General features: G+C 34.5%; 1 protein-coding gene across 1 annotated transcript in view; it reads right to left on the minus strand.

The window, feature by feature from the left end:
* Window positions 1-2,014: 2,014 nt before the first annotated feature.
* LOC128207528 (ribosomal protein S6 kinase delta-1-like) overlaps window positions 2,015-24,301 on the minus strand; it is a 29,945-nt gene continuing 7,658 nt past the window's right edge. The window contains exons 6-17 of the mRNA XM_052910487.1: window positions 23,294-23,402; window positions 22,381-22,625; window positions 21,967-22,049; window positions 17,593-17,853; window positions 16,709-16,919; window positions 16,248-16,369; window positions 12,371-12,526; window positions 8,777-10,617; window positions 8,033-8,160; window positions 6,599-6,681; window positions 5,205-5,300; window positions 2,015-4,495 (exon numbers count right to left, since the gene is read on the minus strand). Of these exons, the coding sequence (XP_052766447.1) occupies window positions 4,385-4,495; window positions 5,205-5,300; window positions 6,599-6,681; window positions 8,033-8,160; window positions 8,777-10,617; window positions 12,371-12,526; window positions 16,248-16,369; window positions 16,709-16,919; window positions 17,593-17,853; window positions 21,967-22,049; window positions 22,381-22,625; window positions 23,294-23,402 (3,446 nt within the window). The 3' untranslated portion in view covers window positions 2,015-4,384. The remainder of the gene's footprint in view (window positions 4,496-5,204; window positions 5,301-6,598; window positions 6,682-8,032; window positions 8,161-8,776; window positions 10,618-12,370; window positions 12,527-16,247; window positions 16,370-16,708; window positions 16,920-17,592; window positions 17,854-21,966; window positions 22,050-22,380; window positions 22,626-23,293; window positions 23,403-24,301) is intronic.

Genomic DNA, 24,301 nt, shown 5'->3' on the forward strand with positions numbered 1-24,301 from the left:
GAATTCTTTTCTGGAAATACATGAGAAAGTGGTAAACAAGGGTCATTTTACATATAATAAAGAGAACCGTTTCGTTTTGGCACGGTACCACGTTCGATAAATAACAAATTGCATAATGTTGATCTACTTTTCTTTCCTCTAAACAAATAAGAACTTTTCTATTAAAATCCTTAAAAAAATGTTTACGTTATATAATATCAATACATACACCTGTATAACAAACGTACATTTTGAGTGATAAACCTTTAACTACTATAAATAATGCATTTATGGAAAATATTAATTACTGATAACAAGATTGTAACGGTATATTTAATAGCAGAAAGCGCAAAAATATTAAATGATTAGTGAATGCTGAAAGATTAACTGTGGTCTACTATTGTTCCATAAGGTAGAAATACCGTGTTTCCTGCACCTTCTTTCAATTTAAACTCGGTATCCTTCATAAGAACCATTGTTTTCGACATTAATTCATCCTTTTTGGTAATTGTTTTAATTGTTGCAAATCTTTTTGGGGAGTAAGAGTGCGTCTTTAAACTTGAGAGGTGTTCGTAAAATTCGATAAGAAATGCTGATGTCAGAGTGAACAAGAAACTGTGATATGATTTGATTGATGCAGGCGACAACGCAAGTGACAAAACATGAAGAATAGGAAACATTTAGTATGTCTGCTTTTGTATGGCGTCATACGAAATGAAGGTTATTTATTATTTGTTTTCCGGTGGTTTATAGAGATGAATCAGTGATATAACAAGAGCTGTCACAGAGACAGCGCGCTCGACTATTCCGCCGCTTTTCAGTGTAAGGATTGACAAGTTTTGGCGAAACGTGCATGGATCACTGTAAAATTAGATTAGAATGATGCCTGCAAAGATTTGTGTAAAATTCAAAAAACATTCAGCCTTTAATGAAATACAGATTTGATGGAAATAGCATGCAATACATTAAAGGATTATAGGTTGTATACAATAATATTCTAAGTCCAATAATAAAGGGCCATTATTTGCAAAATACAGTTATCTAACTTGGTTATTCAAGTCAGTTGGATGGTTGAGTACCATTGTATAAAGTCTCAATGCAAATACATCAAGAAGATGCTGAGATATTAACCTATGTGTGCTAACATGCAAAAACTTAACCAGAATTTCTAAGTCGCATAATGGGGCAAAAATAATATAATACGCAAGATAGAGTTATCTTACTTGATTAATTAAGAAGGTTGAATGGTTTGGAGCCTGTGTATTAAGTTTCAATGTAATACATGATTTATTTGCTGAGGTATTGACTTAAAAGTGGTTACATGCAAAACCTTAACCAGAATTTATACGTCGAATAAAAAGGGCCATTTTTCGAATTTAATTCAAACTAGAGTTATCTTACTTGGTTATTTAAGTAGATTGGATGGTTGAGTACCATTGTATAAAGTTTCAATGCAATACAGTATGTATTTGCTGAGCTATAGTTATCTAACTTGGTTAATTAAGTAGGTTGGATGGTTGATTACCAATGTATAAAGTCTCAATGCAATACATCAAGTAGTTGCTGAGATATTAACCTATGTGTGCTTACATGCAAAACCTTAACCAGAATTTCTAAGTCGAATAATAAAGGGCAATTAAATGCAAACTAGAATTGTCTAACTTGGTTAATTAAGTAGGTCGAATGGTTTAGTATCATTGTATAATGTCTCAATGCAATACATCAAGCAGTTGCTGAGATATTAACCTTTGTGTGCTTACATGCAAAACCTTAACAATAATTTCAGTCAAAAAATATAGGCCCATTTTTGGCATTATATTAAAAAAAAATGTTATCTAACTTCATTAATTTAGTGGGTTAGATAGTTGGGAATATATATCCAAAGTTTCAATGCAATAAATGATGTATTTACTGAGATAATGACTTAAAGGTGCTTACATGCAAAACCAAGGTGTGATGCCGTCGCCAGGGTGAGTAGTATAACTCTCCTTATTCTTCGAATAGTCGAGCTAAAAATGAGTAAAAGATGACAAAATGTATTTTATGTGTTATTTATAATTATTTGAAATATATCAATCATAATAACAGAATGTCATCAGATAAAATCCTGAATAAAACAAACACATTTTATAAACTGTATCATCTAAACAATTCCAATCTAATAAAACTGACATGGCACTTGCATTCATGCGAAGTTGGCATACTTAAAACATATGACATATTAAATAAGGAGTGTTAAAAAATAAAAAATAAAACATATGACACAATTATTAAATTCTAATTTCCAAAACAATATAAACTAGAGATTGCTTTTTTGAAAAAGCCCTTGTGTCCTCTATTGTGTGGTTGTATCTGAGAAAAAATAAATGATGGACATGAAATTTGGAAGTTTGGACTAGAGAACAGTGAAGTTTGGTTTATTCACCCTTGTTAAATAGTGAATATCTACTGCGACTGTGACCTTTGACCTAGTGATCTCATAATCAATTGGGGTCATCTACTAGTCATGACCAACTAGCATACCAAGTATGAAGTTTCTGGGTGCAAGCGTTCTTTATTTATTGAGCGGAAACCGTTTCTTCACCTCAAGGTCAGTGACCTTGACCTTTGACCTACTGATCTCAAAATCAATAGGAGTCATCTACTAGTCATGACCAACTAGCATACCAAGTATGAAGTTCCTGGGTACAAGCGTTCTTTAGTTATTGAGCAGAAACCATTTTTAAGCTTAAGGTCACCACCAACATATTGTTTTTAACCTGAGGGTAACCTTGACATTTGACCTTTTGATCTCAAAATCAATAGGGGTCACCTACTAGTCCCGAACAACTAGCATATCAAGTATGAAGTTCCTGGACCCAAAGGATCTTTAGTTATTGAGCGGAAACCGTTTCTTTACCTCAAGGTCACAGCGACCTTGACCTTTTACCTAGTTATCTCAAAATCAAGGGGTCATCTACAAGTCACAACCAACTAGCATAACAAGTTTGAAGTTCCTGGGTTCAAGCGTTCTTTTGTTATTGAGCGGAAACGAAGTTTGACGTACGGACTGACTGACTGACTGACGGACAGGGCAAAAACAATATGTCTCCCCATGAATGGGGGAGACATAATAATGTCTAACGATACAATTCTCTGTTTTTTTATGGCTGATCAATAGTATATTTTGTTCTTTGCTTATTTTGTTCTTACATGTAAAAGTAAATCATGCTAATAGCTGACACATGTGCTTATTTTACGTAGAAATATTTGATAAAACACAGTTATTGTACAACAATATTATTATGGTTAAAAAACTAAATTTCAATTATGAATTGAACAATGAAATATATCTGAACGGAAAAATTTATAATATCTAAACAAAACAATTGAATATATCTGAACAGAACAATATCATATAACGTGAGATCAGTACATGTTGTAGAGCCAAAACACTAATACATGTAGTCGAGTGGATTTATTTGGACTACTAATGATGGTGATTTGAAACACAGCAGTTAAAGGACAGGCGGGCGCGTAGCTAGGGCCAATTTGGGATAACACGGATGCCTGACAGCTAATAAACCCCTTCACCTCTTCACCCTTCTGTGTTTTTGTTTTTTTGAAATTCAGGTTTTTAACAAAAACTTCGACCTGTCAAAATTTTATTACGCAACTGCATATTTGCGTACAGTCAGCTACGCGCCAGAGAGGTGAATGATTTAGGGTCTAATGGTACTATTGGGAAAACACATAAAATCATATTTTATATACCCTGACACATAAACCAAATCTAGAAATTCATAACCATTGACACAAACATTCAATTTGATCAAGTCCCAGATATCCTGAAACTAATATGTGTAAAATAATAAATCTCCAACTATCACAACCGCTTGGCACTAAGTATAAAAACCTATTGTCTTGCTGCAAAATAGATAGAAATGGTAAAGAAAGATATCATACAAATGCCATGTGGTTGATAAATTGCTGACCTTTTCAGGAAACTGTGTGAGAGGTTTTTTTTACTTTTTTTACAGTTGTATATCTATATTTAAACCGAGGGACTCCAGCAAATTTGCATGTGCATGGCATTTTATATATCAAATAATAATTTCTAAATTTTGTCTTTGTAAAGTAAGAGCTGAATATTTCGGCTATGATTGGTTTTGATGGTCAATTGCCGCTCTGTCAGCTTGGCAATAGCCTGTCAATATTACAGAATGAGCATTTGAGGCTATTGGAACGTTATTTAGTGGCTTCTTACTTAAAGAGTTAATCTCAATTCAGGCATGCTGAACATTTCTTCTAACCCTCCTGGATTGGTTAACAGCTCAGTCCATGAGTCTGGTTTATATTTCTAAGTGTTCTAGATTGGTTCACTGCGTCACATTTTCTAGTCAAATTTCGATACACTAAGACTGGTTCACAATTCTATGCCGTTCCAGTCTGTTCCCTGGAAGAATGGGTGGACCTTGATTTCCTCCACCCCATGTAGCCCTGCCCCAAGACGTTCGCGTGGGCTGTATACGAGTAACTGTAAAATAAAACATCCAGAATTGTCTAACAATTTTAGTCACTGGTTAACATCAAACGTACTGGTTCACAGCCAATGAGACTGTTTCAGTATTTCTAGTTCAGGTTCTTGACCTTCTCGACATTAGTTGACCATTTCATGTTATTCCACCCTGTCCCTGACTTGAGCTTACATCAGCCCTGAGTTCATTTACCACTAAACTAGAGGTGTTTGTGGTGATCTTTTGCAATTTGGTTCCCCGCTTGTACTTAATGCGCTGCGATCAAACATTGATACAAAACTATAAAGTTTGATCATAGTTGCAATTGTTTGCCCTAACTAAACGCAGGGAAGGATCAAACGAATCACAAGGACAATTCCCCAGGCTTATGTCTCATTCCTTATAAATAAAACAACGTTACTTCAATAAATCAAGAATGCCATTGAGCAAATGCCAATACTTGTCTGCTGTTATTTTTCAGTCGAACAAGTGGCATGCACACTGTCACCTGCAACACATGCACTCAGTTTCATTCATAAGAATATCTTAAATGTTTAGTTATTGCCTAGGGTTTTGCAGGACAAAGCGGCAAATAACATCAATATTATGACAATAACTCGCTTTGGTTTTATTTTCGCAAAATAACAATTGATTTAAAATATATATCTAAAGATTTGTTTAATTCAACAGCTACAACTTTGGTTTCAAAACAAAAGCGCCATGAAATACCTGCTGCAGAAGAGACCTGGCTTCTTGTGTGAGGTGGTCAGGTATAAACAGCTGCGTGTGGGATGTGATGCCCCCAGGGTGACAGGATAACAGGCTCTGGAAATATTCCCAAGGAAAATATTACATGTTAGTACAACACGCTGATGCCAAAACTATTATTTTTTTCTCAATCGATCTATGTTACAAAGCATTCAGCAGCAGACTAGTGATAAATGAAAGCGCAGTTGAGCAAACAAATGATCGCATTTCTGTTGTGTTTGAGTTGAATAAGGGGGTATAGCTGAACACTTATTTAAGCAGGATTTACAGGATTTGCTGTACATGTATATGTGTGTATTGTGTCTGGCAACATAATGCACCAAGTTCCATTTGAATACCTTAAAAAAGGTTTTAACAAGATGAGCTCTAATCTGCAAATGCTGTAATCTGCAAATGCTGTGATCTGCAAATGCTGCAGCTGCTGTAAAATTTAGGTAGCTTACCGTAATGTTTAACCCAATATGTAAGACACATTGCAAAGGAAACGTGCACCTCTAAAATTTCTCAATTGCTTCTTAGTTGTTCTCATTTGGTCAACAGGTTTGAGTGTTCTAGAGTGATGGGACTTTCTACACTTTTACAAAGTTTCATTTTGAAAATGTTTACCAAGTTTCATGTTTATGTCCTTAAGTTTTGTTAGATTTTAAACAACAAATATTTGCATGGAAAAGGGTAACTTTGAACCCAAGTATTTGGCCATTAAGCACAATAGTTTTGCTTAAAATAAATAAATAATATTAGTACTCCTTTTTGAAAAAAATAATAATAGTCAAGCTTAAACTACTATATGCTTTAAATTAAATACTTTCTGGTGATTTATTGAGCTCTATCAGTGAAATAAAAATGATATTTCACTGTTTCAAACTGGGAAATAACAATTAACAACATATTTTCACTGTTTTGATGTTTTAACTGTTTCTTTTTTACAAATTAAACATCAGCACACACAGCCCTGAGACAGAATTATAATGAAAACATTTTCGAAATGACGTTATGTTCGCAAACAATTTTTGCACATTTCTGACAAAACTACAATGAATTGACATTTTATATCTTATTTAGGCATATAATAAGGAATTTGTTTGTTTCAATCTAAGATTGCAATACATTTCATCTTGAACACCAAAATGAATATATAGCTGTTAGTGCTTACTCTGTGAAGTATATTTCGATCTTACTCTGAACAAATTATTATCTTTTATATAGCTATCTTTGGGATAAGATCATAGCGTATATAGTAGTCTTCTCAGATCAACGTGTTTATTTACTAGCTTCAGCCGATAAAGTGGCCACAATGCTTTGACAACTATTGATTTTTTTTCTAAGAAAAACAGAGAGAAGCAGTGCATGCCTACCCTTCCAACAAGCAGCTCGTACAACAGCACTCCAAGGCTCCACCAATCACATGTCTCTGTGTAACCTCCAATACCCAGCACCTCTGCAATAAGAGTTTCATAGCTCACAGATACCGTTTCCACAAAGATTTTGCATGAAATTATCTGGATAGTTTTAATCATATTTTCATTGTTTTGATTTGCGAGCTGAGTGTGCCAGGCAAACTACACCGTGTTAAATGTGGCAACATTCAGTTTCCTTGAGCAACCAAATATGTATAGCTTCACTTCGACCTTTTTCATTTACGTTGTACCGGTAACTATAAAATGCTTATAACAATATTATTTTGTAACTGCATTTATAGCATGGTGAACACAGGGATTGGGTATGCAGGCTATTTTGCTAGCTTCAATAATGAGCGTTCAGGGACACTTGTTTATTATTTTGACATTTCTTTGGTATCCCTGTCTCCAGTTTTCCATAGTCATAAAATTGTCTAAAGGCTCTTTGAAGGCCATCTAGGTAGACTAGCTCCTTTGTAATTTATTGTAACTGACTACATTATTGGTTTAAATAGTTTTTATCTTAAATAAAAGTTTTTAAAAGATAAACGTAGTTAAAGCATAATCAAAGAGTTATATGTGGTAATCATACACGGAAAATAAACAAGCGATATATAAACACATAAAAACATGACAGAATTGAGAAGGAAGCTTTGGTACTTATACTATGCCTTGCTGCTGTAAACATTTGATTACATAATTCTATAATGCTTTTTGGATGTGGTTTCAATCAAACAATAGACCTCCTACTCAGCAGAAGGACACTCTACAGTTTTGCTTTAAAACCTAGTTTAATAGGAATATTGTAAAAGTGCCGCTGTATATCCAATATCTGGTTACATAATACATTTGATATACATGGCAAAAGCACCCCCAAATTACCAGCGAAACTTGGTAAATTAAAACAATAGTGTGTGTTTATATTTTATAATGAAGTTAGCGCCCTTTTGAGCCTAAGCAGACCTAAAAAGAACATGGTTATCAATTTCCATTACCACCAAATTTGCAGTTCCAACTTCATAGAACTTGTCAATGATTCTTTGTGACTTATAAGTGAGAAATCTGGCCTCAAAAAAGCGAATGAGGACAAATGTTTAATGAAATCGTAAGTTCTTCAAATCCAGGAGCATCAGGGGGTTTCAAGCCCTTTTACCTCCACAAGGGTACAAGCCTGAACTCGCAAAAAGGGTCTTGTGCATCACCAGTGGCAACAACCCTGGTAATACTTCATTTTTTATTTCTTATGACTATTATATAACAGACATCACACAATTTGCTTGAAGGACTTTTGATCCATCAAATTAAGGTAAAATTGTGACTTTGAAGATAATTTGCTTAAGTTAAGTCTATGTTTTGAACATGGAATTGAACAAAAACTGTTCAAGAACTTACCAGGAGCAACATACAGATTGCTGACAGCATCAAAGTCTGTGACCTCATCTACCTGGTTAACCTGACAGAAGTAGGTCAAGGTCGCATGGCCCTGGTCGCCTAGCAACACATTGTCCGGCTTCAAGTCCCTTCAAATAAACATGTAATGAACATGCTGAAGAAATTGACAAAGATCATATTTCATGTAATAAATCATAAAGGTGTGTCTGTGTAATTGGTTCTTTGGTGATTCAACCATACATCGTCAAAACAATAAGGAAAAATATATTACTTTAATATTTATTTCATAGATTAAAGACTGTATTTGTGACAGCGGCAATTAATTAATGATGTGAAATTATACCTTGAATAATCGGTTCAAAGCTTAAATTTGAGTGTGAGTTTGGTTTGTGGTCACCAAGCCAGACAAGTTGGTTTTCTCTGGGAGCTGTGGTTTTCCCACAACACAAGACCACACTCTCTTGTAACATTGTGCCAACGAGGTGAATAATGTAATGTTGTAACAACTTGTTTCACAATCGTTGTTAAACAAATATGTAAAAACTAAGCTTAAATTTTCAAATTGTCTTGACATTCTTTAGATTGTTAGGAAACTGCCTAAGATCATTGAGCAATAAACTCAGCCCACAATGTTTTAAAGCCTATTCCATAAAAAGCATTTCACAAGAATTTTTGGACTCTTTGAATACCCTTTATCTCAACTTTAATTAAATCAAAATTCATTAAGTCTTCCATTGATCTCACCTACAAATAATTCCAAGGGCATGCAGCCTGGATAGAGCTACAATGATTTCAGCTGCCCACCGACAGATGAAGGACTCTGGAATCTTGACTTGTTCCGGGGTTTGAGCGGATATATCAAGCTGTTCAAAAAGGTGTGATATAGTCCTTTGCCGAGCCTTCATCGGTGAACTTGACTCCTCCACAGTCGAAGCAGATCTACTTAATTCCGTGGAGTTTAATCGTGGAAGAGTCAGTTTTCTAGGAGTGGAAATATCTGATGATGTGCGCGACTTTTCTTGCGAGCTTTGGTGAGAACTGTTTAATGATTCATTATCGTTATCGTCAAAACCATTTCCAAAGTTATGGTCGGTTTGTAATAAATTGTTAACAACCAAATCACTGTTATTGTTCAAATTAGATAGCTCAGGCATTGGAAAACTATTGTCAACAGATGGCGTTTCTGAGTGACTGTCTGTGTCGCTATGGCGATAGAAGTCATAGATACTTGGCTCCTCAGTTTGTGTCTTAGTTTCAATTTCTGACTCAGTTTTACCTTCTGTCTTTGTTTCACTATCAAGAATTTTGTCTTTTTCGAGACTTTCTAGGTCGGGTTTCTCATTTCCCTCAAAATCTATTTGAGACAGCGTCCTTTCTACATTTCTCAGCAAAGCTTTTGAGCTTTTTATAATTTCATCTTCACTACTACTAGTACTAGTATCTGCTTTATCATTTCTATCACTTTTATCATCTAAACCTTTCCATGGTTGGCTCTGTGTGTCCTGATTGTCTAGAAAATATGGTTCAATATCATTGTTTATATCTACATCACTTTTGTTCTGAGCCACATTTTGAGCATCTGGTTTGTCTGTTGTATAATCACAGTTAAAAACATCCGTATCACAGCCATTTTCATTGACTTCTTGAATGACCTCTATATTGTCTGATACATTACTATCAACTCTTAAAAATCCATCACCACTATCAAAACTATTAATGCTAAAGTTTTCGAGAGGTGTCTTTTTTGTGTTTGTGTTTAAGAGGTCTTGAAATTGTGCACCAGAGGAAATTTGACGTTCAATTTGAGGTGGATAACTTGTGGATTTATCTAAATCATCATCCATGTTTTCTTCTGAAGAAAAGCTTGTAAATCTTTGATATTGCACTTTATTTGTATCATCAGTTGAATCAAGAACACTATTTTCATCAACATCATCATCAGTATCACCCACTATTGCACTATTCTGGTTATCATTCTCAACCACCGGTGAAGAAATGTCACTAAAAACCATTTTTCCGCCATTAAGATCGAGCTGAAAATCACCCACACTTAAGTCTTGTTTAGCTCCAGAAGATGGCTCCGATAAATACACATTACCCCCCTCCTTATTAAACACAACCTGATCTCCTAACCCACTCTTTGTTTCAATAGGGGAAGTAACTGCACTATTCCCATCCATAGGGGAAACAACTGCACTACTGTCATCAACAGGGGAGATACTTTTAATATCACTCTCTAAAGGAGAAGTAGGGGAAGTAACTGTACTTCCATCAGAACCGTTTTCCTTAATAAATGATTCCCTCCTGTTATCAGAGTGATGTACCTTGAACCCAGTGTAAACATTCTGAAAATCCTGCCCATGCGTCCCCTCCCCACCCCCAGGCCCACCCTCCCGGGCGAGGTCCTGAGCTGCCCGTAGGTATGCCCCCACGTAGTCCCAGAGTTTGCCTCCACTTGCGTACTGAAGCAGGAGGTAGATGGTGCTCTTGGTCTCATAAAACTTGTGAAGGTTCACCATATATGGACATGAGGTGGGGAGAACGTTGCGACGGTTTCTGTTCCCTTTTGCCGATTTATACAGCCTCTGAAGAATTAAATAATACAGTTATATGCAGTAACCAACACAAGCAAAAATAATATCCTTTGATTATGTTGCATTGCTTTAGCTGGTCACTGTTGAGCAATATGCAACCAAATGTCCTATGAAACACTATATTAGCATAGATCGTCAACAAGGCCCCTGTGGCTAGAACTCAGTTTCTTGGCTTCTTGGCTATGGAACCACATGGACTTTCTGGAGGCGGGGCTTAACATTTCCTGCTCTTTTTCCATTGGTTAACGTAATCTATTTTCAGGCAGTAAGCTCTATTTTAATTCAGGTCATTGCTTAGGTAATATACTTGATGTGGTACTATCATTGTCTGTAGGGCTATGCCTACCCAACTTGCACCTGATTCTTTATATTAAGAAATGTTTTGGTTTAAAGCATATTCTATTGAACGTTATAAAAACAACTCTGTAAAAAAAAGCTAATTATTCTAAAAGCTTTGAAGTTTATAACAAAAAAACATCCTACAAGTATATATTTGTCCACAAGACCAATAAGAAAACATGTCTTTTCAATGTTAATTTTTCACAACAAGAGCCCCGACCCCAAGGTATCAAGGGGACTAACTGTTACACCATAATTATGGGGTCTTGCTATATGTATGTGTATTGTCACTGTATACATGATTGTGTCCAAAGTGTTATGCTACAGTCAATTGTAACCAGGGTCCCCCCAGGTCCGGAGAATAGAGGGGACTTTCGGTCCCGCAACCTAGGGACCCTAGGTAAGAACCATTCCCCACTATTTTTGGCGCAAAGACAAATCCACCGCATTTACCCGGCACTGCGGAGCCACCTGAAAGCTAAAAACACGGCCCATTTCCCCCGCTATCCCCAGTAAGGGGGGGGGGGTGGGGGTTCCAATTGACTGGTGCATTAAGTGTATATCTTAAACAGTTTAAAAAACAATGTATGGTTAATAGTACATGAAGTAACATTTTAATGATTAAGATTGGGTGGAGTGAGTGTATTGAATAAAAATATGAACAATTGGTGTATAGTTCCTAACTTTATACCTTTAAACATTGTCACAACATTTGATTAAGATTAGACAATAAATGTTCAAGTTTGATGGTTGAAAAATAAATTTGGTCAAATTTTGATGATTCAAGGGCTTAAAAAGAGAACGTTTGTCCCAATTGGTGGAGGTATGCAAATAAATATTGTCACAATATTGGTAAAATATAAAAAAAAAGCTAAAGAGCTGACACAGTAAAATTGGTCATTTTGATAATTCAAGGGATATAACTCCAGTATGTACAGTATGTACTGTGTGATCTGGATGATCATCATGATACTGTGTTTAATTTGAAAGAAAGGTACAGGAAAAACGGTATTGCTACCTTATGAGATGATCATTGATCTCTGTAAATCTTTTAGGACCATCCAGACATTTGATATTTGTGTGTGTTCAGCTCGGAAATACACTTACAATCCTGTTCAATGTCAGTAATTGATATTTTCCATAAATGCATTATTTAGTAAGAAGTTAAAGGTTTATGACTCAAAATTCATATCTGTTATATTGATTATAAACATGAGTATCTTTTTAAAAAAAAAACGAAAAAACATTTATCCACCGTCTACCACAGAATAAATCCCACAACCTTTAATGACATAATTATCCAGTATCGTCAAGGACCAGGATGAATTTGTCAAATATTCTTTACTTCCCTATTTTTGCTATATGACTGTATTCCATGTTTTCATCCAAAACATAAACCACAAACCTTGATGACATAAGTCTCCTCTGTTGCCCTATCAAGTACCAGGATGACTTTGTCAATGGTTCCCAGAACTTTAAACTTCTTCAACTCGCTGGCCGGAGCCCGCAGAAAGGTCAGTGAGGGGTCAACCTCCGTTGAGGGGCTCAGGGTGCTGTCCATCTGAAAATTAACACGAACACAATTCTAAAAAAAAAGTTTTGTTAGAAGATGACATGACATTAACATTTGACTTCATAATTATACGCTAAAATGAGTCCTATGGAGGCAGTCACGTTTGTGAAAAAAACAAACACAAAAAGTGTTTGATGAGTCGACATGATAACAATATTGGGAATTGAATAAGATATCAATATCTTAATTCATCTCAAAAAAGCAGCAATATCCTGCATATGCACAGTACTTGACAACAATTGTAAATGTCACGATTCATCACAGAACTCGATCTTTTTCCCTGACATTGTCACTTGGATTACCTTTCCTCTAAAGAACCCATTTTCCCCCTGGACCTATTAACATAGTTTATAGGTCTCTGTTTTCACTGACTTTTTCATTTTTATTACCTTTCTTGCAATGAGCTCGTTATCCATAACAATATCACTTATAGAACCTTCCTCCAAAGAACTTATTTTTGCCACAAACATGGTTTAAAGGTCCATGATTTTGCCAACGATTTCACTTGTATAACCTTTCATCCAAATAACTGACATTATTACTTATAATACCTTTTCAAACACTCATTTTTCCAAGCGATATCACTAATATTACATTTAGTCCAAAGTAGTGTTTGAAAATCGGACTCCATTTGCTATCGATAATCGAATCGAATCGGACCAAGTATTTCGATTTACTATCGGACAATAATCGAAAGTTCATAATATCAGTAAGGAATACATTCTTTATACATAGTATCATCATATTAATTTATATGGTTTAACAATCAGTATGTGTGATGCTATAGTCATGCATTTTGCAACAGTAAGTAAATATCCATAAGTTATGGACCATAACGGTGGTTACCTTTTTCTGTCTTCAATAACTGAACGAAAAATATAACAACAAAACACATACTTAATAAGTGCACATCAATTACAAAATGATGCACATCACATCAAGTAAGTTATCTTAGCATTTTATCCATGTAAAGTATATTAAATATTTGTTAACCAGCTTAACATTTAAAAGCCTGTAATATTGAAGAGTTCATTAAAGTATCTTACTTTAATAAAACTTTCACAAAAAAGTAAATTTGTTAATAACAAACGATACCAAAAAAACACAGAATGCATCGAGCCGGGATCCCTGGTATTTGCAGGTAATACCGAACCCACTACACCATAGAAACAGATTATTGAGGTTGTATGAAATATATAAACAATTAAAAACAATTTGTAATATTGGGAGAGTTTGTAATTTTTAAAGCAAAAGTGTTTACATTCACCAAATTTGTGGAAGAGAGTGACTTCCCTTGTTAAAATGAACTCAACGAGAATTTACCGGAAACAAAAATTGACATTTACGCTACGTTTACCGCATAACAAAACATACCTAGTTATCGGAAGTAACATTAGCGACATCGATTTTGGCCAACCTCTATCGATTGTCGCCGACATAGCATTGTCAGCGACGATTAATCGATAGTGGTTGGCCAAATCGTTTCATCACTAGTCCAAAGGAATCATTTTTGCTAACTTACAATGTTACTAAGTTATATTACCTTTCCTCACAGATCTATTTATTTGAAAATGTCACTTATATACCATTAAGTCCAAAAGAATCATTTTTCGCTGAAAATGTCACTTATATTACCTTTCCTCACAGACCTATTTATTTGACAATGTCACTTATATAACATTAAGTCCAAAGGAATCGATTTCACTGAAAATGTCACTATGTTACCTTTTCTCACAGACCTATTTATTTGACAATGTCACTTATATAACATTTAGTCCAGAGGAATCATTTTTCGCTGAAAATGTCACTGATTCTATCTTTTCCTCAAAGGACTCATTTCTGACAATGTTACTTATTTTATCTTTCTTCCTAAAAACTCGGTGAAAGTTAAAATTAAATATTTTCATCATTTTACATTACCTTAAAAAATAGCTCATAGTTTAACTATCACTTGAAAAAATTATCAATAATGATAAAAAACATATTAAAAAGAAATCAAACATAAAGAACCTGAAAACAAAACTGAACACCTTCAATAAATGGGAATTCTTGCATTTACGAAACAGATCTCAGATGGAAACAGAAACCAGATGACACAATGACAAAAATTCCCATGGCAATATCCTGCAGAAACATATAAATCTGACTTTTCTCACTGTGGCAAGACAATCGAGAAGTTCTTTTATTTCATTCTGATAGAGTCATTGACCCAAATATGTAAATGTGCGAAAGAATTTTATGGAGAAACAATGAAATTCCATCAACAGCAATCTAATAGCTAAAAGCACTTACAGCCAGCACAAGAAACATAACAATGATTGTGCTTCTGATATAACTGGGAAAAAAGCTTCAAATGTATTTCAGTTACCATAAGTGTATGTTTTGGCACACAATTTTAAGGTAAAAGTGAGAAAACATGGGGGCATATATACAAGATTGACTACTACTGAAACCAAATTTGCTGGTATTAACACCTAATTTGTAACTCCAGAAAAAAAAGAAATGCTTTCTGAAATATTGATTATAATGTGGCATGTTTTTATACCTTAACCTGACTATTTAAGCCACAAGATCGCGCTGGGGAAGGTTTTTCATGGTATTTTTAACATGATTCACATCCAAGAGCCCTTTATTCTAATAGTGGAATAATAACAAAGTCTTTTGCCTAAAAACTTTTTAAATAGCTTCTTAGCAACATTTCGAAAGAAATGGCAAAGAAAATTTCAAGAAAAATGCACTTTATTGTACCGTGCGATGAAAATTACTTGTTAAATGTCTAAAAATTTGAAAATCCCGGGGTCATGAACTGCAGATTGTAAGGAAATACATGTGGCAGCGTTTACTTTCCTGTTTTGGATTGGAAGGTTGAACAATGCATAACATAGTGAGTAACTTTTAGCATCTGCTCTGGTGCTTGCTTAGTTCAGCTATATTTAGCACAGGTCAGCATCCCTCTGAATGAGAGATAGTTTATCTGATTAACACACCTACAAAATTCTCCCTACAAGGATAGGGTTTTTTGCAGCTTTAAAGCTACACTCTCACAGATTGAGCGTTTTGACAACTTGTTATTTTTTGTCTTGAAATGAGCAGTTTTTTGCATAAATCTCTGAAAACTAGTGATAAAAGACTGATGACAAAAGATCAGATCGCAGATTTTCATTTTTCCTCTCCAAAATTGATGTTTTATGCATTTATCTTAAACCATTAGTAACGGTTTAAGCCATAGAACATTAAATTTGGAATAGATACCCATTCTGCAATTTCATCATTTGTCATCAGTCTTTTAAATCACTAGTTTTCATTTCACAGCTTTTAAAGCCAAATAAAAAATAAATTTGCTTGTGGAAATTCCTGCTGTAGATGTATTCACATTATAAAGAAAAAACATGATAAATTGATAAAAGATTAATTGAGGATTTTTAAATGAAGTCCAAAAGAATAAAAAAAATCTGCCACTTTGACACAATTCTTTACAATTAAATTTTACTATTTCCACAACAGGGCTAGTATTCAATATTGAATCTTCTCCTCATCCTTAGACATGCCTCAGTGATTCTATTCAGCCTATTATTGGTCAGCTAAATATACAAGCCAATCAAAACACATAGATTCTAGTCTTAAAATTAAGTTCAATCTAACTTGCTTATAGAATATTGCTTCTGTAATCTTTTTCGCTGACGATTTCTATTTCAATATTTTAACATACCGCCCATCTCTGTTCGTCAGATGCCTCGCTAGCCAGGTGTCTGTTATAAAGGTCTTCAGCCTTCATTAGGTACTGGGCCGTCTTCCTGCGCACTGCGTCTCGACGACTCTTGTTACCGTCACCTGTAAACCAAGCATGTATACCAAAGTTATTACTATGTACAGCCAGAACATGTTCTAAACATTCACTAGTTAAATGACTGCCGCTATGAGATAGCATTACTGCATTCTACGTCAAAATGCCTCTTGTAAAAGTCAACTGTAAAACAGAGTGTATACCAAATTTATTATAAGCATGGCCCAAATATGTTCATCAGAAGACTCACCAGCCAAATATCGGCCATTATGAGATAATGGCCATCTTCCTGCATTCTACAGAACAACGCCTCCGGTTATTGTCAACTGTAAACCAAGCATGGCTCAGATACCAAAACTATTACTATAAAAGTTCAAAATCTATACCTTGCACTCCCTGCAATAGTATCCCCACACAACTCTTGTATGTAGCGAACGCCAGCTCAAACTGGCTGCTTGCTTCATACTCCTGAGCGAGACAGATCTGCCGTGCAGCCATGTGGATGTAATCATCTGAGTGACCCAGATCCATTGTTGACACGCTTTCCTTGGTGATTGAACGCTGGCGAGCCTGGGAGGACATAAACTTGGATGGTTTCTGAAATGTTAAAAGAAATAAATATATGAGTACAGTGATGAAATTTTATCTTTTGTACAAACTGAGTTGAAATGTGATTTTTATGTAAAATCTGTGATGAAATGCGAGTTTTCATGTACAAACTTAGTTAAAACCTGCATTTTTATTAACAAACTAAGTTTAAATTGGCTTTTTTATGTCCAAACTGTGTTGAAAAACTGTGTTTCTATGTACAAACTGTGTTGAAAAACTGCATTGTTATGTAAAACTGTGTTGAAAAATTGAAGCTTTGTGTAAAAAATGTGTTGAAAAAAGAGCTTTTATGTATAAACTGAGTTACAATTTGAACATTAAATACAAAATGAGTTGAAATGAGATATTTGTTTTTATTTCAACCCCAAAAGTAGTGAAAATATAGACAGTTCCTTGGTACCATTATAGAATGTAAAATACTGCAGTTGAAGAAATATCACCTTTGTCCTATTGCTTGATTCTAACCAAAAGAAATATCTCTGTTTCTCCAAAATGCTGTTGCACAAATGTCTAAGATATTTAAAAAACAAACACATGCTTAACTCCATGAATTTTATTACACCCGAATAATTATTGTGATAAAAAAATAATGTTATGGTCATGTTGCAGATCAAATTTAGACTTTAAAGGTGTTTAAAAGATATTATGACATTTTAATCACCTTCGAAGTTTTTCTTGGTGTAGACATGTTGCTTGAAGAAGATTCTATACTTGCAGAACTACTTGAAGTGAAACCAGTCATCTGTGAAATGTCAAGGTCACTTTTCCCCACAACGACCTTTGACCCGATGCTTCCCTTCCTAGGGGTCATCTGACATAAGGGGTCAAATTCGCTGACATCTTGAACGGTGGACTGAGTTGATTGAGAGAGAGTGCTGGAACTGGTTGAGTCGGTGAGTTCGCTGCGTGAATCAATGGAAAACTGCAATAAAAGGGAGGTAACTCAAATATTCAACTCTGAAAATAAGGGAGGTAATTTCTAAAGCAATTAAGATTAGTTTTTAAACAGAATGGTGCCAACATTCACTCTAACATGAATAAATAATTTTATTATTTTCACTATTTTTTTTACATTTTTGATATTTTGAAAACAAAATCAAAATCAGCCCAAATCATTGCCGCATCAAAATATTTGCAATCCTTAAAAATGACACATATGTTAGGACCCATTTATGATAACACAAAATCCATTTAGAAAACTATGTTTAAGACAATACTCACATCTATATTAAGAAATAACATTCTTGACCTTTACTTAGATTACAAACTAGCATGAAAAATGATGTTGTGGTCGTTTGGTTTCCGATATTTCCACGTAGGTTTAACACAAAGTTTCATATTTCCAATTTAATATCTCATCTCTCTAGTAAACTATCATTTTCTCATCATATGCTGTAACACCTGATCATCATTCTTGCTTACATTCATAACTAGCCACCATCAGACATATATGTCGGTAATAAATCCAATATTAAAGCATCCAGTTTATAATGAGTCTACATTAAGTGTATTGATTTTCTGATAACATTGAAATTCATATAAGGTAAGAGCTAAACACATTAACAAAATAGTACAATGGTGTATATCAGTTTCAGAACCTAAAAGGAAGTTATAATCTATTAGCATCTTAAAGCTACACTCTCAAAAACTGACCTTGACCTTTTTTGTCTCAGAATCAGCTCATTTTAGCCTTCAATTTAGTCATATAAGATAACTCACAGTAGAACAGATCTAAATTGTTTGGTAAACTGCTGAAAATTTGTTAAAGTGTGAGTAACGCTTTTAGCCATAAAACATCAATTTTCACTGGTTTCCAGACATTTATGTAAAAATTGGCTCATTTCAAGACAAAAATTAAAAAAATTAGTAACATTGACTTCATGTAGTTGAATGGAAAGATTTCCTGATGAATCTAAAGCAAGGCAGAACAATGATAATGATAGTACTTTTTTAACCATATTGGGACTGGGGCCAGGGCTTAGAAATTAGAAATTAACAAGAAAAATATAAAACAATAGACAGAAAGGATAAACGTTTGTTTCTTTATTAAAACATCAACACTTTCATACAAAAATGGATAGGGGTTCAAAAAAAATTGTTGTTTTTTAATTCAAAAACGTAAAATTGGTAAGTTTATATTAACAAAGGGGGATAAAAGGTATATGTTTTAGCATTGCGATGGGGTCAAACTCTGTATCTGAATTTTGGACCTAAATTGGTCAGAAAAAAAAACACAATGAACAATCATAGAACACATTGCATACTGTTGTTCAGGCTCATGCCTCCAATAATAAGATCCCTGAACAGATTCACGTTTAATCATTTCCCAGAGGTCTTTCAACCAAAATTTCCATTTTATAGTAATAAAATTAACTGCCAAAGTTTCATTTTGTCAGTAATGGGTTTTATTCTGTGAGTTTTAAGACGCTCACGCATGCACACTTGCATAGAGATATACCATAGGTATTTCGCACTGAACACTATGAAAGTTTGCATTTTTTGTCTATCTTAAGATGAGTTGGCACTGGGCACAGCCTAGCCAGCAGACTCAATTATTTAGAAAACCATAAAACATAATCACTTACTTAGCTAGCTTACTGTAATATCATGGCTGTAATCAAGTTTCACATTTTCTAAGAATATTTATTAATCAGAATTTATGTTTATGCTTCTATATATGAATGGAATAAATATTATAAATATTTTTTATTTCTTCCATTTCCTTAATAGTAATACAGGCAAACCATGTTTGCTCAAACTCCCAGGGACAGGCGAAAATACCTCGAGCCTCGGAAAATTCGAGCGAAGCGGGAATGTTTACCTTCAGTATAAGGAAATCGGTCCTTAACATCTAGTTTAAGCCAATGAGGAATTCGAGCCAACGGGTTTGGCTGTATTTGTTTGCCTTTGATCATTATTACAAATAAATTTATCACTTCTGGTAAAAGCTGATAATCATGTTTCCTTTTAGCATTTATAATTGTTTTTAATAATTTTTGGGATGTAAACGAATATTCGAATATTCGATCAAACGTTTGGTATTCGAATGTCAAAGTCGGTACTCGAATATTCGAAAAAAAGAGCAATGATACTAATTCTCAATTAAGAGAATAAAAACCTTTTACCTACAACACAGATGTTGTTTATAAAGTTTGTTTTGTTTTTACAACGACTGGCCCCTAATGCCAGAGGTGTGAATGGGATGACAATACACTAAACACTCGTCATATGTCATTTAGGGGCCTATCGTCGGGTACTGTAAAGAGTCCCCCTACCTTTACAATAACTGACTCTGAATCGACTTTAACACCAATGTTTTGTCATGGTTGCAAATTAAGGTGTGCAACATAGCTCAAATCGCCGTGATGATATGAATGCCATGTGCTACAATAATGTTGCTACATATATGTGCTTTAAACTGTTTTCCATGTGTCGATATAATGTTCGTGCTTTAAAATGCAAATTTATAGTATAGCGTTTTAAGATATATTTCCTCTATTGTTGTACAATAGATGAGTCAAATCCAGATATGTTTTTGCTTTATCATTTTACTAGTTCCCAAGTTGGTTTGGGTTTTCCATAGTTATATTTAGTCAATTTACAGGTCAATCTCAGAACGAGGCTGTTCGTCCTACGGAAATACCCTCCGTTGGCGCAAAACGCTATTTGACTAGGAATCCATCTAAATTCACAGTGTTTACAAATATAAAGGAACCGAAATTGAAATAATTCGATTTTGTTGTTTGTCTGTTTATTATATATTGTTTTTTTCTTCCAGAAAATTGCGAATGTCAAATTTGGAGAAAATGAGGATCCGCCGCGCGTACTGGCTACGACAAAGTATAATAAAATGCCGCGGCTATTACTTAAGCGAATAATAATGGTAGTTTATTACATCTTTCAAAATATGTATTTCGGTAATTGAATATTCGAATATTCGACCGAAAGAATTACCGAATATTCGAATATCAATTTTGCCATTTGTTTGCATCCCTAATAATTTTCATTGTAATTCATGAAGTCATTTTCTCCCACGCTGGAGATTTTGTATATATGTCTGTCTGTCTGTATTGTGACTAGACTGAATATTTACACAAAGTGTTCATGTACAATGATTCTCTGAAATATGTTACATTAACAGTTATGTATATTTGTCCACTCAAGCTATGGCCTTCTGGATGTTTTGTAAATAAATCTTGAATCATGTAGTTTCATTCACAGACTGTGGTTTTCACTTTATTGCATGTTGTAAAATATCGGTAAAAATAAATTTAAACAATATGGATATGGCATGTATGCCCCAGGCCGAAAAGAAAATTGCCTTTATCACAATTACAAACATTTAACAAACCAAAAAGAAAACGCACACACAACATAACTATGAAATTTGCATATCACGTCACTTTCTAATTGCTGGTTAAATTTAATAAAACATCGTTTGAACCTCGTTATTTTCAAAATTATCTGAGACTCTATCATAGTTATATACACACTTTTATTTATTTTCCATCATTATTTAACCCTATAAGAAACTTGGCTTTAAAACAAGTTCACAGAGAATGAAAAAACAAGCAAACAATATATCAAATACATGCAATCATTTTGATATTCTGATTTTGTTTTCAATTTAAACATAACAAAGTCAGTCTATTGTTGTAGTTTAAAAAAAAAAGTGGAATTACTAAACAATTACAATTCAAAGGCTACTCCAGTACATAATTATGTCCCTTACACCATAGACCATGATCAGAAGTTAACACTTGTTACTTCCCTTGTTTTGAATTTTGCCATGTCTGTTTAACAATAGTTGTTACAGTTATTAAAAAGATTATTCTACTACTATTTGCCTCGTTTGGTTCCTCACTGGCACTATACATGTTATACCAATTTGAATATCTTGAATGGTTTAAGAGTAATGGTCACAGCCAAAGTTTTGCATAAATAACAAAACCCGAAATCGACGACAACATCACCCAGGCTATATCAATTATTAAACTTTTAAACCTGATGTGAATTTCTATATGTGAAACTATACCTGCAGCCCAGCAGTATGGTGGTCAAGACCATCAGTGGTCAAATTCTGGTCATCTCCAGTTGATGTCTCGGCAATGTCCATCTCTGTTGTGAAATATGGAAATAATCTTTGTTCATTACAACTCTTGGCAGAAACCTTCCTTTATTTTATACTCAGTACATCGAAATGTCATGGAAAGCATTTGTGACTGGCTTTGCTGTTATGATTGGACTTAGGAAAAAATTCTACTGACTCTACCTTTTATTTTTTAGACTGTTGCCCTAAACTCAGATATTTTTTAGGCCTAGACTCTCTGAACAGTTTCAAGCTTGATTTTCAAAATTTAACATTCATGCAACTCTTTTATGTAGATATATCCAAAGCCGAAGGTGTTGACTGCTGTTTTTATCCTTTAAAGTGTTGATTGCTCCCTACCATTACAAGTGTTGACTGCCTCCTGGATCCAGCTCTTGCTGGTACGGAGGCCTGACCCCTCATCCTCCCCATCCTCCTCTTTATCCTTCCCAAGGGGGTCAAAGAATGCAAGATCAGACTGAGGGAGGGGCGTCCCCAGGGTGGAGTCCACATCTGTATCATCATCATAGGAATTCAAGCTGATGTTGTCAGGAACTGCAGGAAAGTTCCAAACACCTTCAAGTAATGGCTCCTTGTTATTGTCCCTGAGAATTAAGGAAAATTCTTAATGATATGCGTTTCTGGTGGATTATTTAGATTTATCATTGAAATAAAAATAATATTTCACTCTTTCAGTGTAAATAATAATTCAATATTTTTCACTGTTTTCACATCTATGGTACTAACCAAAACAAATATCAGTACACATAATGACGTGATTTCTAAAATGGTGTTACATGTGAATACAGTTTGGTGCATTTTCCTGATAAAATGCAATTAAATGTAATAAAAAAGGAAAGATTGTTTGATTCAGTGCCATCAGTATTTCACCTCTGAACAAGAATGGGGGGGGGGGGGGGGAGCTTATGTACCCTCGCCATTGGGTTATACCAGTTGGGCGAGCATGCTACAGTTAACAGTAATTCTACGCAATTTAAAAAATATTTCTGGCATCATTGTAATCAAAAATCAACTTTGATTTAACTTTATGTATGTTCAAGAGTAGAATCTGAGTGTTTTGATTGGACAGTTGAATAAATTGGCCAATACACTTAATGAATCACAGAGGCATCACTAAGGATAAGGATAGGTATTTTTTTAATACGGCCTCTGTAGTAGAATGTAATTGAGTTTCATTATAAATTCAAAAAAATAAAAATGAGAAGATATGAAAAAGTTCTGTGATTATATGCACACTTAAAATAAACCTTACCCCTGCAACTCAGTTTTATCTGTCTCCTCATGTGCTTTGCTGTCAACAGCTTCACTGGTGCCTGACTCCGGACGTGTGCCTGACTCCGGACGTGTGCTGGTCTGGTTTCCTGCAGAAAGTGAGTAATCAATATATTTATAACTCAATATCAATGATGTCAAGGCACAAAAAAACTCAGGGCCAGGTACCGTTGATTCAGTGTAGTAGTTAAGGGCATTGCTTACTGCTTATGTGCATAATCACTGCTAACATTTGTACAAAGTTTAATGTGATACTCTCTAAGACTCTAACAGTTTTAAAGTTGAAAGCCAACCATAAAAGTTTTCATGTCATCTTCAAATGATCAAGGGGAATAATTCTAAAATAATTATAGCCAAAGTTATCGGCCAAAATATGTGCATCTTAACTACTATCAGAGTAAACTTTGAATATATCTTCCAACAGTTTTTTAGTAATGCCCAAGGTTGAAATTTTGCATCACTTTCCAAGACAAACAAGAGCAGTTGGTGTATACCACATCATAAATGCTCCGTCGGAAGGCAATATTTTGCTTTGAATGAAGACTTTAAACAAAGAACACTTCACTATTTCTTCACCATTTTAAATGAAGCATAGCACTGGCTACGCCGCTTACGGAGCCCCACCCCCCCTTAGGTCTTTTACCAGAGTTTGATTGAGGGTTTAATTTCTTAAAACACTTCGACAAACCTTTTCACAATACGGCCGTCTGACGGAGCACTGTCAAAACATTATTTTGGAAACAGGTTTGTCGAAGTTGATGATGAAACTAATCACCTTATTAAACTTCGGAAATAAAATGAAGGAGGGGCTCTTTAAGCAACATAGACTGCCTTTGTTTTATATAAAATAATGTAGGAAAAGAAAAGTTATCTTTGATTAAAGTCTTCATTTGAAACAAAATGTTGCCTTCTGATGTAGCATATATGATGTCATTTATCAAGTGGTATACACACACTGAAGAGGCATAACTTGGTTTTTATTACAGTT

The sequence above is a fragment of the Mya arenaria genome, chromosome 11 (assembly GCF_026914265.1).
Source record: "Mya arenaria isolate MELC-2E11 chromosome 11, ASM2691426v1".
In the NCBI taxonomy this organism is placed as follows: Eukaryota; Metazoa; Mollusca; class Bivalvia; order Myida; family Myidae; genus Mya; species Mya arenaria.